At 38.2% G+C, this 19,102-nt stretch overlaps 1 protein-coding gene across 1 annotated transcript in view; it reads right to left on the reverse strand.

The window, feature by feature from the left end:
- mad1l1 (mitotic arrest deficient 1 like 1) overlaps positions 1–19,102 on the reverse strand; it is a 66,302-nt gene that overhangs the window by 46,484 nt on the left and 716 nt on the right. The window contains exons 3-11 of the mRNA XM_084402763.1: positions 18,923–19,063; positions 18,490–18,669; positions 15,901–16,025; positions 15,315–15,396; positions 15,009–15,139; positions 14,810–14,924; positions 12,683–12,744; positions 6,273–6,359; positions 5,838–5,865 (exon numbers count right to left, since the gene is read on the reverse strand). Coding sequence (XP_084258889.1) covers positions 5,838–5,865; positions 6,273–6,359; positions 12,683–12,744; positions 14,810–14,924; positions 15,009–15,139; positions 15,315–15,396; positions 15,901–16,025; positions 18,490–18,669; positions 18,923–19,063 — 951 coding nt within the window. The remainder of the gene's footprint in view (positions 1–5,837; positions 5,866–6,272; positions 6,360–12,682; positions 12,745–14,809; positions 14,925–15,008; positions 15,140–15,314; positions 15,397–15,900; positions 16,026–18,489; positions 18,670–18,922; positions 19,064–19,102) is intronic.

Below are 19,102 nucleotides of genomic sequence, written 5' to 3' on the forward strand. Positions count from 1 at the left end.
AAGTTGCTTGCTTAGTGTTCACAGCTGAATATACACTCTTTGTTGCTAGGCATTCTGGGAAATGGTGCACAATGTTTAGAAGACAGTGAGCCAATCAACAAGTGTGTGTGTGTGTGTGTGTGTGTACACCTAGCTGTGGATTATACCACTTATGCCATGGTTACTTGCAACATTGAAAATTTAAAGGGTTAGTTCACCCAAAATTTTAAATTCTGTCACTAATTACTCACCCTCATGTTGTTCCAACCCCGTAAGACTTTCGTTCGTCTTCGGAACACAAATTAAGATATTTTTGATGAAATCTGAGAGCTGGCTCACTCCTTCTTAGGCTTCTATGTAATCGATATCTGCCAGCCTAGAAAAGTTAGTAAAGACATTGTTAAAATAGTCCAAGTGACTACAGTGGCTCAACCTTAAGTTTATCAAGCGACTTTTTGTGCGAAAAAAACAACAACTAAAATAACGACTTTATTCAACTATTTATTTTCCTCTGTGTGGGCCTCTGATGTAAGTTCACGTAGTGTAACAGCGCAGCACTTCTGGGTTGTACGTCAGAACGTTGGCTCACTATTGGCCAGCATCACAGGCATCACACACGACCAGCGTCGGCCAATAGTGAGAAAATGAATAGTTTAATAAAGTCGTTATTTTTGTTTGTTTTTTTGCGCGCAAAAAGTATTCTCGTCGCTTAAAAAACATAAGGTTGAGCCACTGTAGTCACTTGGACTGTTTTAACGATGTCTTTACTAACTTTTCTAGGCTGGCAGATATCGATTATAAGCCTATGAAGGAGTGAGCCAGCTCTCAGATTTCATCAAAAAATTCTTAATTTGTGTTCCGAAGATGAACAAAAGTCTTACGGGGTTGGAACAACATGAGGGTGAGTAATTACTGACAGAATTTTCATTTTTGGGTGAACTAACCCTTTAAAGCTGTTATTGATGTTTGCAGGGCAAAAATTACGCTTATTTACGTCAGCTATGACTCGTCAGATATAGCATTCTGCACGTTTTAAATCAGATACAAGAGATAAGTAGTGCATTAAGATCAGTGTTGGGGGTAAGGTGAGTTACAAAAACTCAGTCAGATTACTTTTTTCAATTGCTTTACTTAACATCGAGTTACTTTTTCCAAGTAAGCAATGCAAGTTTCATTGAAAAAAAAAATTTACTCAAGATGTATACATATCACATTTGGGTTTCATTTTTTTTATTGCTTAAGTAAGTTGTTGAACTTCTCCTGTGACCTATTCTTCTGCAATCCAGAATGGCAGCACAGCTGAAAGGTTTGTTTGAGCTCCACCAAACACAATGTTGATTTCTTTCTTTTTTTTTTTATGTGGTTCGCATCCGCACCCAAAGTGCGATTGCTGTATTCATACCTGCCCAAAAGATCCGCACCAAGGGGGGAAACGAACTTCAGTTCAATTCAATCGAACCAAACAACACAGGTGTGAATACACACCAAGTAAGTCAATTAGTTACTTTTTTAGGGAGTAATGCAATATTGTAACTAGGGATGTCCCAAGCCAATCTCAAGGATCGGGGACCCGATATTTTATTTTATGTGTCGAACAGTAGGTGGCGGTATGCACCTTCAAATGGGTTTGCAAACCACCATTAAAAAAAAAAAAAGAAGAGGGAAAGTTTGTGCATGACGCGCAAAAACGTATGTATCAGATTGGGACTCTGTATGACTCGGAGGCACAACAAATCTCAATTGGGACATTCCTAATTGTATTACATTATGTCTGTACGCAAAGAATCCAAATCCATATTTCGCTTCTACAGTTCGGTGTTCAGCGAGTTGAGGACAGCTAGCAAGATCGTTCACATTATCTGCCAGGTACTAAAATATGAGCAATGTTGGTATTTTACACTTTACACATTTTTGATATCACTATTTTTCCAGTACCAGTATTTTGCCCAATCTTTGTGTGAGGTCACTGCTGAAACAAGAATGGACATCAAAACAGTAAGCAGAAAAGCAGCACGTATTTACATGAGAGGAAGCTGTTTGTTTGTGTGTGCATGTGTCTTCTGGCGATAAAGGAAGGATGTTTGATACAGATAGACTCTGACTGGGAGAGCACTTTTCCACTTGACCTTGCAGAGTGAGAGAAATTACCCACAGCAAGAGTTCAATTCCATGAAATTTGCTGCAAAAGTGTTTGTGATACAAAATCTTTGTATCTGCTGGATTAAAGGGAGAGAAAGTGCTAAGACTGTCCAGGTGGATGTAATTGTGCTTTCTGGAGGTAGTTGACAAGGGAGACTTTGTTTATGAGGGCTGGCGTTTGCAAGAGTGTGTGTGTGTGTGTGTGTGTGTGTGTGTGTGTGTGTGTGTGTGTGTGTATGTCCTCATAGCTAAATTGATTAACTCCTCTCATCTCTTCCAGATGCTAACTATCCAGCCCAATTTAAGCTGTAATGAAAATCATCATGGCCTGCCGTGGAGGGTCAATAAGACAATAATGCACAATCTAATCACAAAACCATACTCATCTCCTATCAATATGACCTCAGCACATACTGAGGCTTATTATGCAAATTGCCTCTATTCGTTAGTGCATAGGGTAATTGATTTAGTTGGGCCAGTTTCTTAACACAGAAGGAGTAGCTTAATGGAGTGCTTCAACCAAGTGAAAGCACACCAACACATGTATGTAAAGCATCTATAAGCACTTGCATTATAATACAAAGAGGGTAATTTTATGGTTCATCACATTATTCCATTACATAAATTATTTACACTAGACCAGCCATTGCACTTCTATTTAAATGGTAAAAAATTATCACGAAAACAGCCTCAAAAGGAGAAAGCTATGCAGTGTTAATGAGGGAACATCCTCCATATTGATCAATGTCCGGTGCGTATCGTAGCCTATTTGGGAGAAGATTCACCTACCCACATATATCTGACATGCAAACCAACCAATCTTTTTTTTCCTTGTTATGGGCGACAAAATATGGAATGCATGAAATCACAATAACAGACCTTCATGCAACAAAGTGGCTAATTCAGTAATGGCACAGCAGTCTGTGCAAATGGTTGCAAAAAATAGCAGTATGGGTTTTTATACACACAAGTATAGATTGAGCAGGGCGGCCAATGTTTGCCAATATGCATGTAATTTAATTTAATGGTAGCAAATAAGGTAGGTTATTTGAAAGCGGAAATGTGCATTAAAGGTGGGGTATAAGCGATATTTGAAAAACGCTGTTTGAAAGTTGGTCGGACCGACAACCAGACACAACAACAAACATGTGTAGCCAATCAGCATTAGATGGCGGTGGAGGAGAGAGAAAGAGCAAGAGGGAGATTTGAAGAAAGACTGTAGAAAGAGAGAGTTGGCTGAGAGATATTACAAAGGAGAAAAGTTTATCAGAATATCACTGGAAAATGAAGGGTTATGACCAGGAAAGAGCTTTAGGACCCACGTTATTATTAGAAAAGCTAAGAGAGAGCTAAGTGGGAAGGCCTGAAAACAGACGCTGAGGTTCCTTGCTTTGATTCCAGTAACACTAGTTTTGAGTGTCACTGTTTGTCTGGAGCTGCTGTGCTGTTGGCAACTAACAACGAACTCTTGTTTGTATTTACTCTTGTGTATGTCTGTTCATTTTTTGTGCTTCCTTGCCATTCGTTCATCATCTTAGCTTTATTTTTCATGAAGCATTATTTTGTTGCACTGCTGCTATACGATAAATTGACATTAGGGCTGGGCGATATATGGCCCAAAAAAAAATATCATGATAATTTTTTTTTATATCAGTCGATAACGATAATTATCACGATAAAAGTCAAATCTTTATTTCTTTCAAGTTTAAAGGCTCCTAAGTGAAAGTTGTAGAAACCAGAGCGTTAATTGTGCTTTTAAATACTCTTTATTGTCAGAACATATCAGGACAAACACTTGCCAAATCTGAGGTAGAACATTCAAACATTTGTCATTTTTCCTTAACAAAATAAATATCTTTATTGGACAATTAATTTCTTAGTTTCTGCATGTGCTCATTTTTATTTGGTAAAATGTAATATTCTGACTGTTTGAGTTTTATTAAACTTAACCATTGGTCATCCAGTATCATGCATTTAGATCATGATAAACCTCACTATCATGGCAAAATGTAACTTTATGGTTTCTATGGTATTTGTATGAAAAACAGTAGCCTAAATACATTATTAAATACTGTAATTATATTCCATCAGTCCTTTGTACATCGTCTACATTAATAATATAATACAATTCAATATGTATATCCCACATTTCATGGTGCAGTTAATATTACTAGGCTAACGTTACAGTAAATCCATGGTAAATGATGGGAATTTGTAGACGGAAAAGCCTTCTGACTGTATCGTTGCGCACAGTGTTTGTCAGCGCTGTTTCATCTGCCTTTAAACTGGTTTAAATCACTGAGACATTGTGTTCTTCGCTGAATTCAAGCGCTTCTCACTGGATCTCGTGACGAGAGCGATCAGAGTAAACGCATCGGCTCTAGTGCGCTCGCGCTGCGCTGCCCTTTGGACTTTGAGCTGAGCAGATAAATGGTCCGTGTGGCGCGCGGTTCAAATGAGTTTCGTTCCGCTTTTGGCGCATAAACATTCTCGAACATTTATCGAACTCTTGATATCGTTTTATCGAGAAAAATTATATTGCGATAATTATCGTTATCGTTTCATCGCCCAGCCCTAATTGACATCCACTCTTGCATTGCTATACATGTGTAACGGGATTGCTGTGTGAAAGGGGCAAATGTCTTCAAGATCACTAAGGCTGAATCTGAAATAGCCACCTAAACCCTCAATCACTATTCCCTACGTTAGTCCACTAATACAATACACTTGAAGGAGTGAATGAAAAAGAGTGAGCGAATTCGGACAGCCATTGAGCGTACATCGGCTGTACGCTGGTTATTGCGGTGCAATGTGGGATAGAATGAGTGCACTCGATTACGTCCACTATGGTTTCGGACACCACTACAAATGGCTGTCCCCTCAAATAATGGCCTATTTGAGGGTATAGGGGGCGATTTTGGATTTAGCCAAAGGCTACTGGCAAGTGAGTTTTTTTCAGGGTTGGAGCTAAATTCATTGAGCAAACGCAGTTTCTCAGGGGAACGCAAACACATTGAAATATACCCCCCATCTCACATTTTTTCCATTATCATGTCCCTTTTGGCACCCCATAGCTATGCGTGTTATCCAAATGATTTAACAACATAAATGTATGAGATTAATTGTAAGCAATTGACATGGATTTTTTTAAATCTATTGACAGCCTTTTATAAACTGCATCAATCAACTGAAAAAGTACATTTGTTGCCGATGGTATCGATTAAGAATTACTACTGAGGTACCAGAGCCAATAACTGTTTTGAAGCCAAAATGTTGTAGGACACTGATCTAAGTCTACTTCAGGTACTGTCTGCAATTAAAAAGAACCAAAAATTCTCCATCTACATCCTCCACTCGCCAAATGTAAGTTGCTTTGCAAATAATAGGCCTATATATAAAGGGAGGGGGGGGGGCTGACAGCCCCAACTTCTTCCATAAACTTAAGGAAGCAATGACAGCAGACTCATTACTTTGCAAAGCTGTTTTAGAAGACATGATAGTTCATAATTAGCCCAATCTCAACACTCAGCTCATTAGTGAGATCTGATATTGTCATAGTTTCGTTTGACTTGACTGCTGAAGTGACGAGCCGCGCAGAGCCGACACGCACCAACACCCATCGACCAATTACAGTCTGACAATTAGAGAGAGGGAGAAACCAGAGATAGACAGAAAGAGCATCAAAGGGATTGGCTAATGCTGGCTGGTGAAACTCAAGAAAAGACCCCATTACTGCCTTTGAGAGAGCTGCACAGGATGAAATGAGACCCACATTAGAGGCCTTGTCAAATAATGACATTTTTAAGCAAAAAAAACCAGACATGAACCCACATAGAGATAGGCTGTCCCAATCTATCGCTTGAGGGACAGATCACATGCTCTGGAGTAGAGCTGTCGCTCACAAGTGAAGGTTCAATAGAGACTGTCCATCTCAATTCTTACTGAAGATGTCAATTTTGCAAACCATGCAGTGACAGCACAGCTCAACTATATATATCAATTATTTAATCTAAAATTGCTTCAGCTCATTCCTACAATTAGCTCTATGATATAAAAGAGATCCCTTTGGAAAGGTGTTTAAACGTTACAGACTTGCCTCCTGACCAAAAGTCAATGGTCCATACCTTTTAGTACATGTGAATGTGTGTATTTACCTGCTATTGAGTGTGTAGTTCTGCTGTTTCAAGTTCAGTTCTCGCTGTTGAATCTGTATCACCTCCCTGGATAAATCCTCAGGTTTCCTACGAGAACAAAATTTTTTAAGTGAAATAAGAGACAGGTATAAAACAAAATAAAAATGTTACTAGCACAATGAAAGATGAAAAAGGGCCTGAAAAGTCCAATAAAAGCCCATTTTTCATTTTCAGCAAAGGCTCACTGAAAGTACATGAAATGAAAATGCTGACCGTTCACCTAATGAAACCAAACTATATTACAATACTAAATGAGCAGTTTTATACTTTATAATTATTGTATACAAGGTTTGCAATTCCAGCAACCCCATTTCCAAAATTTTAGTTATGGTAACAGGGTTTAATGCGAAATGCGCCATATTGTAATAAATACCACACATTTGGAAGTTAAAAAACTAGTGTAATTGTAGCCTGCTTAAAAACCTGTGACACTCCATCCATGCCAACATTCCAAACTATGGCACAGTATATCCAGTTGGATATTATTATATATTATATTCATGTCATAGTCACTGTGTACTGTATGTAAAATTAACGCTATCTGGTCTTTATTTGAGAAAATATGATGCACAGTGCACACAAACTTACCAGATTACTGAGTGCACTGTTGATTACAGCATTTTCTTTCTTCTTCTTTTTTTCATGTTTTTAACTATTTCTTTATTTGTGAAAATTACTATTATAGGATTACAGAATCAATAAGTTTACTGTTTATTGTACAGATTTATCAAGTCCAAATTATTTTTTGCATATTGATATTTTCCTATAATTTCTAATTTTGTAAAGTAAAATAATTAAAAATAAATGTAACATTTATTGCAGCAATTGTTATGCATGTTATTTACTATCATTAAATTAAATAATGTGATATTTGTTCTGTCCAAAATCTGTTATTATTTGGTATCAGCCATACATTTTTTTTTTTAAACATGTTTGGCTACGTTTTATGCAAGGCTAATTATGTTCAACAATACACATCTAATAGTTCTCGCATTCATCTCTCTTTTTTCTGTACTAATGGTACAACAACCTGTACCTTATTCATGGAAAACATTCTTTAAGACCACAAACTGTAAACTCTGAAAACCCATCCTAAAACTCATTCTCTAAAAGACTCATTAGCAGCTGTTTATAAAACAAAAATTAATTTGTGCATTTACAGTAGAATCTGCTTCCTAATAGAGATGAAGACATTTTCTCCAAAGCTGTATTGTCCTGTCTTTTTTTTTTTTCAGCTTTTTGCAAAAATACATTGATTTCTATTTCTCGAAATATTATTTTCTGATTAAATGCAATCTTCTTTTGAAAGATTTTACATAAATTCTTTAAATCCCATACTGTTACGCAGGGCTCTATTGTTTGGTGTTGTTATTCTCCCAAACATTCTCTTAAAAGCAAGTTGATATAATTATGCAAATTCGGTTTATAAATGCTATGTTATGCTTGCTGGAAGTACTCAGTAGCAATATATATATATATATATATTCAAACTGCCTAATTTATTCATTTTTATTTCTATATAACATACCGGTACACTGCTAACTACTGGGTCATGCTTAAAATGATCATAGGGCATGTTAAATTACATTGGCTTTCTTTGATTTGCATAATTAACAGTGCTGTCAACATCAAACAAAAAGCTCATGAACTTAATCACACCCACAGACAAAGGCTTCGAATGCATTTGCTCATGTTTGACAATTTTACTTTAAATTTCTATGATGAAAGTGCTATCTTATGGTTGACACCTTTGTTCTGTATGAGATGAAAGCTAATTCTGAAGAGAATTGATTCAGCATTCAAACAGTAGGAATATCACCACAGAGTGAACATAAAGGAAAGGAATCATAAGACAGAGTATAAATTCCTCTTTCCCCCTTCATTTTTCAGGAGGTTATCTCTCGTTTCCTTCACAGCAAGACGAATAAGTCAACGGTACAAAAAGGGAAAGTCCCAACCGCTGCACTTTTCTTTGCTGAGACAAAACATTGAGAAGATATGACACCGGTTTCTTTTATTTGGAGAATCCCCGCGAGAGTTACATTGCTCACCCAGGTAAAACATGAGAGAGCAGAATGAAACTACTGCTAGACATATTTATACTGCCGGTGAATGTGGTGGTTGATAGGCCTGGGGAGCAGAGAGAGCGGAATGAGAAATGTTCAATGATCAATCAGAATCCAAAAACAGATTTCTGCTCCACCAAAGCGAGACGGACACTTTACGCTCATTCGCCTTGCCATTATTCTCTCAACGCAATGGAAAAGCATTGAGAACAGTTTGATTACAAACAGTGTTTTACCTAGGCGAATGTGAGGATAATCAGTTGAGCCCTGCATTCAAACACTGAAGGCCATATCACACTTCAAAGACAGGAAATGCATTCAAACAGGAACAAAACCTTCGCTGAGGAAAAACGGACGTCACGGTGAACGGGGAGGGGAGAAAATTACATGAGGAGATGAGAAATACCTATAAGTGAATTAAGATTTTGACCAGATCCATGAAGGATATTGACTCTACAAAACTGTGTCAGATTATGTGCCATTTAAAGTTAATCATCATTACAGGGCAATTTCTGAATGCTCAAAGTGGAAGGTCTGTTCTCCACCACATTCAAACACGCATATTAGATGATGCAAATAATCATTCACAATACATCTGCAATGATTTTGTTGTTGATATAAAACTAAGCAACATTGTGAATATCACAATGATTTTTGTTTGCCCAAGAGATGCACCGCTCGACCGGCCAGGGACCAGAATCAGCCGATTTTCCGGATGATCGGCCCGGACCCGTAACCGGCTGGCCAGTCTCACATCTTTCCGATTCCAAGCCGGTCCGTTTTGTTGACAGCGGCACAGGCAATAACGTCAGCTGCGCATTCTCGCTCTCTTCCCTCCGAGGGGTAAGTGACACACACCCGCCTCCTCTCACTCACACGTCTCATTCTCTCCGCCGGTTAAATACTGCTTGTATTGTGCATAATTTGTGCATATTCCTGAAGGTTTCACGCTCACACCACTGATCTGGAGCGCACAAGCTCCGTCATAAGCAGCTTGTGAGTTGCAAGTACCAAACGATTGGCTTACTGCATGTGCTTAAACAGTCAAATACACACAAAGTATTCAGCTAAGCATTCAGTTCTTAGTTGAGAAAGATATCGCAAGTTGTGTAACAGTATATTGGATCTGTGCATAGGGCTGGGACGGTATGGATTTTTTCTTACCGCGGTTGAAAAGCAAGAAATTCCCGCGGTATTGCGGTAAACCGCTTTAAACCTCAACCCCCCTTCCCACCCTCCCCCAGTTTTTTTTTTCTGCGACGTCGCGGCTGGAACAACAAACAAAGTGTGACAATGATAATCTCAGGTACTGTTTATGTGCTTTATTTAATGTTAAAAGCATGCAATGTGACTTTGAATATCGTTTAGTGCTCCAGCTTTGTAGCTGTAAAAGCAACAATGGATAATTCACCTCAGATCTTGAAATTAAACAAATGGAAACCAGAACGTTCCAACTGTGAACATACAAGTGTATTCTTTGACAAATATTGTTTTAGTAACTCAGTAGCCTATGTATTTTTAATAATGTTTAAATGGTGTAATATTTGTGAATTTGATTATGTAGTCTACTTATCCATTTTCTTGCAAGTGCCGTCAAGATTACTCTCTGGTGCTGTGAGTGTGCACTTGCCGCGACTCCGCAAGGGTTGACAAATGCGGTCTTCACGTGAGAGAATTGTGTTAAATAAGCACGTGCAATTAAAAGCTGAGGTCCTTTTACTTTTTTTTTATTTACGGTTCGGCTTGGACGCGGCGTCCGTCGAAAATAGACTAGGCGCCTATCTTTATCGAAGCGGCGCGGAGAGACGCTTCTGAAACGCGCCGCGTCGTGGCTGTTGTAAACACACAAGCATTGACTAGAGTGGGCGCGATCAGCTCCGGTAGCCGCGTCGCAGCCGTAACACGCCACAGAGTGTAAATAAGGGGTTATAGTCAAGCCTACGAATGGAATGTTATTATGTGTCATGGAACAACTTACGTACTTGCGAAAGGTCGGATTTGCTCCATCTATTGATGATAAGTTTTGTTTAGAAAACCTTGAATCCATGCAAGACACAATGTTATTAGACACAATCCATGTCATTAGAATCAATGAATCCATGTCATTAGACAACGTGAACACATTTTTTTTTTTTTTGCGGTGATGACGGTGACCAGCTCAGACCCGCGGTAGGCGTCACGTGACCGCGATATTGCGGTAATGCGGTAACCGTCCCAGCCCTATCTGTGCATAAACTCTTAAAGTGACAGCAGCCCAATATTCCTGCTGCTGTCTGTCATGTTAATAAAAGAACAAAAAACAAAGAAAATCCCTCTCTTCATTTAATTACTTTTCAAATTTGTTAAGTTCGAAAATTCATCTTTTATCAAGTTTTTTTTTTTTTTATGAAAATAACATTTTGCATTGAAGAAATGTAGATTTTTGTTTGTATAGTTCTTTGAAAGAAAATCAGAATCGGAAAAAAATCGGTATTGGCAGGTCACACTTACAAAAAAATTGGAAATCGGAATCGGTGCATCTCTAGTTTGCCCTTAAGTGCCCTAAAGAATGAGGGCAAGAAAATGATAAAAGGTAAATATTGCCATTTATTGTTATATTGGTGCATACAAATGGAAACACTGTCTTTGTGGTAAAGTATATACCACAAAAAGATGGAAAGTGGAGAAATAGGGGAAAAAAGAACCATCCTGAGGTTAGCCAAATGATATACATATTAATAACTCCATTTTCATAGTTTAAATTAAGGATAACTTTTTTTTTATTATTTATAATACGGAGCTAGCCCTCAATTTCAATAATTTTGTCTTACATGGCCATTTTCAACCCTGTCTCTGACCCTATCGCACCAAAAATAACACTTCTGTTTTCATTTATCAAACCTGTATGCTTTTGGCCCTTCCACGGAAAACAAAAGAAGAAATTAATAATTTACTGTGCTCACTGTATTATAACATGCAAATCTTTGTCATGTCTTCCGTAGTCATTTGATAGAAAAACAAAAACAAAAACACTCAAAACAAATTTGTTCATGACCTGATATCACGATTTTCAGCAAATAATTATTTAAAGGGCCCGTTTACACCTTGTCATTTCTCGTTTTTTCCTCTGATTGGATAGCTGACGCGTAAACAGCCGCAAATGAAACTGAATGTTTGGCGTCGCATCCTGAAGCTCAACAGACAATTATCTTCATTAAGAGTAGTGACACTAAATTATCTTACCAGTGCCGATGCCGCTCTCTCACTTATTGCGGTCTTTGATTTTGAAATTAGCTGATGATAAATAAATGAAGCTCAAATCTTTTGCTTTCCTTGACGTGAACTTACGATGAATTTGCATATGGCTTGGGAATTGAAGATCGGATTTATAATCGTTTTGCGTTGACACATGCATTTATTTTGCTAAGTGTAAATGCAACAGTTTTGACAAATCGGACAGCTTTCCGATTAAAAACGCATGAAGGTGACCAAGTGTAAACAAGCTCAAAATTTGCTCTGCTCCTCACACAAAGCTATCGGATGGTTCTTTTGCATCTGTTTTGAAGCTTTTTAAAAAGTTCTGATCCATTGATAATGATTGCAGTAAAAAAGTGACAAGTACATCATTCAGAATTTCTCCTTTTGTGTTCTACAGACATACGGGTTCGGAACTATTCATCGGTCCAATTTATATAGGCAGATGTTAGATATTCATAATATCATTAAATATTGGTAGCGGATGTTAAACAGATCAGTCACTCGCACTGATGTCTGATGTTTTAGGACATTGATTGACCAATAAGAGTCTCAATGTTTGTCATTGTGAGGGGTAATTCAATAGCACGGTGTGTGTGTGTGTGCGCGCGCTCCACCAAATCCCTATAAGCCATTAAACAGACAATGTTTATATCTTTCCACATGACTGACAAAGCACATCTGCACCACACACGATCAATAGAACACATGCATATGCAAACACACTGAAACTACTCCAGCCACTGTTTCAGCATATATAACAAGCTGACCTTGAAAACAATGCAGAACCAGAGAGCATGTAGAATTTACAACCAATAACACTGACTGACCTAATGCAAGTTAATAGACATACACAGGTGCAGACAGGAAGAGAGAAACTTAAGATCTTAAGATCAGAGCGCCCTCTGGTGGCTTTGTAATCACCACATCACCCAAAACAATTACTTTAGGTTTCACAAAATTCAAACAATATCTATACCCTCAAATATGGCTTCATACATTGAGTGTCAGATATCTATTAGGCTTTTAATGCAATATTTCGACAAAATCTATTTAAAAATAAATACCCACCTAATATTAAGTCCTGTAGCCTGGCCAATGTTTTCCCAAGCCTGCAGCTCATGCTCTAATTTCTAGAAGATAAAAAAACAAATCACATCCAGACACAACGATGGATTAAAATCACCATACATTAAAAGCCAAAACAAACACTACTATTATGTACAAATACATTACATTTTGAATAACAGACCAGCTCATACTTTCTTCAAAATCTGAAATTAAGGAGCAAGAAATCGGAATTGTCCTAAAATAGACTTGTTTGTTTTATGAAAATGTATTTTCTTATTTTTTTTCCTTTTGATTTTGGGGTGAAATATCATGCAAGAGAAGAGATAATTTAAAATCAGGAAGTCAATCATGCATTGTAGAGCTGCACGATTAATCAAAAGATTGCAATCTCGATTCAAACACCCACGCAATCTTATTCCTAAATGACAACGATTCGCTGGTCTAGTTCAGATCTGTGTTGGCACTGCCTCTGACCCAGCAAGAGCAGCTATCATGTATAGGTATGAAATAGCTTTACAAACAGTCTTTTCAACCACACTGTATCAATATTTCTGGGTTACAAATATCGAAATTATTACAGAGTACTGGGATAAAAGTCTGGATATAAACACTGATGTCTATGGTAGCAATCAAAATAGACTATCACCTTTTGAAAGTAACGATAATAAAATAACAATTGTTTCAATTTCATCATTATGCCAGTGACTGTTAAAAAATATTATTTGTCATTGAATCGTTCATTCGAGATTTGTTAAAGGGGTCATATAATGCCATTTTTGTACAAGTTAATATGATTCTTTAGGTTCTAAAATAAAAGTTTGTAATGTACTTTGATTAAAAATTCTCATTAGGATTGTAAGAAAACACTCATTTTACCTGGTCAAAAACAGCTCTGTTTTCAGCATGCCGTTTAAGTGCATGTGTCTTTAAATGATAATGAGCTTTGCTCACCCCGCCCCTCTGTTCTGTGGGCGTTTTGCCACAACAACACAAGTGGAGTGTTGCCTTGACAACAGTTGAGGTTATATTTTGAAGAATGGCAGCGGGAGTCTCTGAGGGCACTGTGCAACCGTATCAATTTGAACCGGAGTCGGAAAACAGGACGTTTCTGAATGGTTGGTTAACGTAATGTCACTTTGATCTATCTTTGTGTGTACTGGCAGGGTAGAGTAGTGAGATACAAACGCTATGTGTGTTTACTGATGTATACGTTAGTTCATTGACAGATTGATGTTACAGCTAATTGTCATGAAAAACTTTTTTTTCGGTAAATGTAGGCTTGTCCGTGATGCGTAACATTATCTATCTATGCATTAGGGCTGAAGCACTAAAATTTTACTGATCTGTTTAAAAAATAACCAGTCTGTGAGACTATGACAGTCATTAGGCACATAAACAACACATACTCAGACAGGAGCTAATACCTTTTTCATTGTTCTCGTTTATAAAGCAGTCTGGTGTGTGAAATGATTCGCGCAAACATGAAAGCATTGACGTTGATCGTGGGGAATATTCCCTTCGAAAACAAAACTCAGCCACTGAGTCTTCAGCGGTTCGGATTTATGAACATTAAAATGACTGCTGTGTTCCTTATTACACCCAAGAACAGAACACCAATCGCTTAGACGCCATTCTGCTCCAGCGTATCAACAAATGCGGACTATGATGACAGCTCGCTCACGACCGAGGGCGGGTCTGTGTTGAAACGCTGCTGTCAATCAACAATCGTGGGAGGGGCGTCCGACCGTGTGACGTCACACGGTCGAACGGCTTGATTTGAGACGGGAAAACATAAGGAGATTAAAAAAAAAACACTGGATGGATTTTTATCATTATATGATGGTTGTGTACACGTACAGGCACTGCCAACACACATTTCAGTACAACCAACTTGTAAAAGTGCATGTACCATTATATGACCCCTTTAAAAAATGCTTATTCATCCCGTGAGGAAACAAGTCTTTATGAGCGAGTCATTGAATCATTCATTCACTTATACCGAATTCTTCATTCAAGAGCAATTTTAGGCCATGATCATCCATAAAACTGCAGATACAATACACAATATTTTCAGAGGAGAATTATACTAAAAGCTCAATGACAAACTGTACTTCTGCACGTGTTTACCTCTTTCTCCAACTCCACTTTGAGTTTCTCCTCCATCACTCTCTCCATTCTCTCCAGCTTCCTCCTCAACCCCTCAGTCTCTTCTTTTAGCAGACTGTTGTTCTCCTTTGTCTCTCTGGAAAGGAAATTGAGAGATGATTGAAATTATGATAAATAATGATCCACTACAGAAAAAGTTGGATGATGACAATGTTGATACCTTAAGAAAGAGTTTTCCTCCCGCAGACGTTTAATTTCCCGCCCAAGTTCAGGCAGTCTGGCCACTTCAGATTTCATGTTCTTCACAATCACAGCGTCTTGTTCCTGAAGGGCCAAACGCCTCTCCAACTCCTGCAGATGGACAGCACCAATAAGAGGGACCGGGTCTCAAATAAAAGGCAATTTCATGATGCAAAATACAAGTTTGATTGTCTTTTTTTTTTACTACCGACTTGGTACTGAGGTTGTGCTCTCTCAGTGCTCCAAACTTCATAGAAATTGAAACTTAAGACAGAAACAGAATTACCTTAATCTTAAGGTCACTCTCTGTGCTGGTGGAATGAGATGACTGGAGATTTTGGTACCTCTGACTGATGTCCTGGAACTTCCTATCAGGATCAGATGCAAAAACAACATAGTACATATGTATTTTTATTTAAAAGAAAGTATAAGGGAAAACAGTAGAGGCTTCAGGTAGTTACAGGAAGTCAGTTACAGGAAGTAGCCATCAGGGCGGTCCCCCGAGAACTAAATTCTCCAATAGGGCTATTTATTTTCCTATTTGCATTCGCACTGCCAGTATGAACTATGAAGTGATGTAAGCCGGCCGACAGTGACATCACTTAAGCGCAACATTCAACAACATCAACAACTCCATAGCGTGATGGTTGAGAAGTGCCTGGACTTCGCCGTCTATCCATCTATCGCTATTTTCCATGTTCGTGGAGTAAGTATATGTGTTCCATATGGCAAGTGTTCGGACAATCAACGTACACTTACATCACTGGTACTTTCTACTACTTTCTAAGTACAAGCTAATTCAGCCACCCATATGAAAACATCCTCTGGTGTGAAAGCCCCTAGTGTGTGTTTGTGCCCATGTGAGTTCATACTTGCGCTGCACATCCAGTTGTTCCTGTAGGACCTGGATCTCCAGGTTTTGGGTGGAGAATTTGGACTCCTGAATCTGGATCTGTTGACTGAGCCTTCGTGTCTCGTCTTTCAACTCACTGATCGTCTACAACGAACAAAATACTTTAAACACCTCACATAGTCCAAACTAGATTAAAGGGATAGTTCACCCTAAAATGAAAATTCTGTCATTAATTACTAACCCTCATGTCATCCCAAACCCTTAAGACTTTCGTTCATATTCGGGACACTTCTTTTTAATGAAATCTGAGTGATTTCTGTCCCCCCATCGGCAGCCACGCAACTAACACTTTGACGCTTCAATCTATGAACTAATCCATATGAATTGAGCAGTTTAGTCCAAATTTTCTGAAGAGACATGATAGCTTAGTATGATGGAACAGATTGAATTTAGACTTTTATTCACATTTAAACATTGACCAGCGAACATAAATAGAAGCTCAACCGAACCTGCTTGACATACGAGACCCTCATTGGTTCTTGCGGAAGCTCAAACGTGCTGCGTAACACGAGAATGAACCTCACTGGTTCTTGCGGAAGCTCAAACGTGCTGCGTAACACGAGAATGAACCTCATTGGTTCTTGCGGAAGCTCAAACGTGCTGCGTAACACGAGAATGAACCTCATTGGTTCTTGCGGAAGCTCAAACGTGCTGCGTAACACGAGAATGAACCTCATTGGTTCTTGCGGAAGCTCAAACGTGCTATGTAACACTAGAATGAACCTCACTGGTTCTTGCGGAAGCTCAAACGTGCTGCGTAACACGAGAATGAACCTCATTGGTTCTTGCGGAAGCTCAAACGTGCTGCGTAACACGAGAATGAACCTCATTGGTTCTTGCGGAAGCTCAAACGTGCTGCGTAACACGAGAATGAACCTCATTGGTTCTTGCGGAAGCTCAAACGTGCTGCGTAACACGAGAATGAACCTCACTGGTTCTTGCGGAAGCTCAAACGTGCTGCGTAACACGAGAATGAACCTCATTGGTTCTTGCGGAAGCTCAAACGTGCTGCGTAACACGAGAATGAACCTCACTGGTTCTTGCGGAAGCTCAAACGTGCTGCGTAACACGAGAATGAACCTCATTGGTTCTTGCATGTCCAAGTGAACATGCTTGAGCTTCTGTTTACCACAACTGATGTGCGAGTTGATGAATGTTTATATGTGAATAAAAGCCTAAATTCAATCTGTTCATATAAAGTGAATGTGTCTCTTCAGAAAATTTGGACTAAACCGCTCAATTCATATGGATTAGTTTTACAATCTCTTTATGAACTTTTTGAAGCGTCAAAGTGGTAGTTGCGTAGCTGTCAATGGAGGAACAGAAACTTCATTTGTGTTCCGAAGATGAACGAAAGTCTTACGGGTTTGGAACGACAAGAGGGAGAGTAAATGACAGAATTTTCATTTTTGGGTGAACTAACCCTTTAACAAAAGTATAAAAATTGGTTTAAACAAAATCAGATTTGTGAACTGAACACCAATTGCCATTACGGTTTTATTTTTTTTGAATGCACACACTAACCATTCAAAGTTTTTTTTTTAAAGAAATTAATACTTTTATTCATCAAGGACGCATTAAAACAAAACAAAAAGTGACAGCAAAAACCTTTATTCTTTAATAAAAGACTTCTATTTCCATTCTATTCCTTTGAACTTTCTACTTACAATATGTATCATGGTTTCCACAAAAATATTTTAAGCAGCACAATTGTTTTCAACATTGATAATAATAAATGTTTCTTGAGCACCAACTTAGCATATTAGAATGATTTCTGAAGGATCATGTGACAATGGAAACTTAAGGTATGGCTGCTGAAAATTCAGTGCATCTGCTGCATGAAATGGTAACAATGGGTCTCATTAACTAAGCATACGTACTGGGTAAGAACGTTTTCACGAACAAATTATGATTCATCAATAACTTTCGTTCTAAAATGTATTCTAAATTACGAAAAAATTTAGGAACAACTGAAACAACTCGTATGCAAAAATTGCACACTCTTGGTGACCTTATAAACATGTTAAGATTAAATTTTAGCCTAGATATAGATCTTAATATTTCATCATATCAGTAAAAGAGTAAGACAAGCGTTATAGCTCAAGCTGCGAGGTGGTTTGGGCGTGTTTTATGTAAATTACTCACCTCTGGCACAAAGTCGCTCATTTAGAATACTCCGAATTCATTAACATTAGAACGAGGTTAAGAAGAAATGTATGTGCGTACGCACGTGTTATTTTTAATTAGGCCGAACGTTTTCGTGAGAAGTTCAAATGTGCGTATAAATATGAATAGTGCGCAATTATTAGTGAATATATTTTCTTATTAAAACATGTTCATATTCGCAGGAGTGCATGCCAGTTTTGTTGTCAAATAAAATGCTCACAAGAATTGACAAGCAAGTAACAACCGGCTATTGAAAAACAACTAGAACCTTTGATATCATATCTCATGTTCCAATAGGAAATAATAATGCAATAAATCATCAATCCATTTTATGGAATAATTTTTTTCTAGCTATAAACACACAAAAAATTTTAACACACACCTGGTCCGCTTCTGCAAGTTTGTTGTCCTTTTCATTTGCTTTCTTGTGGAGTTCCTCAAGGTTACGCTTTAAAGCCTTGTTGTTTTCCATTTGTTCACTAAGAGCTTGATTTGCTTTCTCTTCTCTTTCTTCCAGACGTCTAATCTTCATCAGTAACTCCCTGTTACGGTCAATTTCCCTCTGTAAATGTAATCAGACAGACACAGACAGACACAAGCACAGGTCAAATGAGGTGTTTCCACAGCAGAGACTAAATGCACCAAATCACATCCTAATGGTTTTTTGTCTGCAGTGTCTTTTAAACCCTGTTTAAGGTTGTGTTTTGTTTTTTTCACGTTGCAGGAATATATTTAGAAAAAGGCCTGAGAAGACAGCAAAAGAAAAACCTGCAACAGCAAGCATGATTTTCAGCACTATCCCATCTATCGCTCACCTGTAAGTCTCTTGAGCTGCTGTGTGCCTCTTTCTCCAGCTCTATACGGGCCCGTTTGTGACTGAGCTCCATCTGTTGTTTCTCTTGAGTGAGTTGCAGAAGGCTGGTGTGGGAACGGACACGCTCGGCAGCCTCCTCTAACTACCATGTGCAACAAAAAAAATCAGAAATCTGCTCTAA

Source organism: Rutilus rutilus (assembly GCF_951802725.1).
Source record: "Rutilus rutilus genome assembly, chromosome: 2".
NCBI lineage: Eukaryota > Metazoa > Chordata > Actinopteri > Cypriniformes > Leuciscidae > Rutilus > Rutilus rutilus.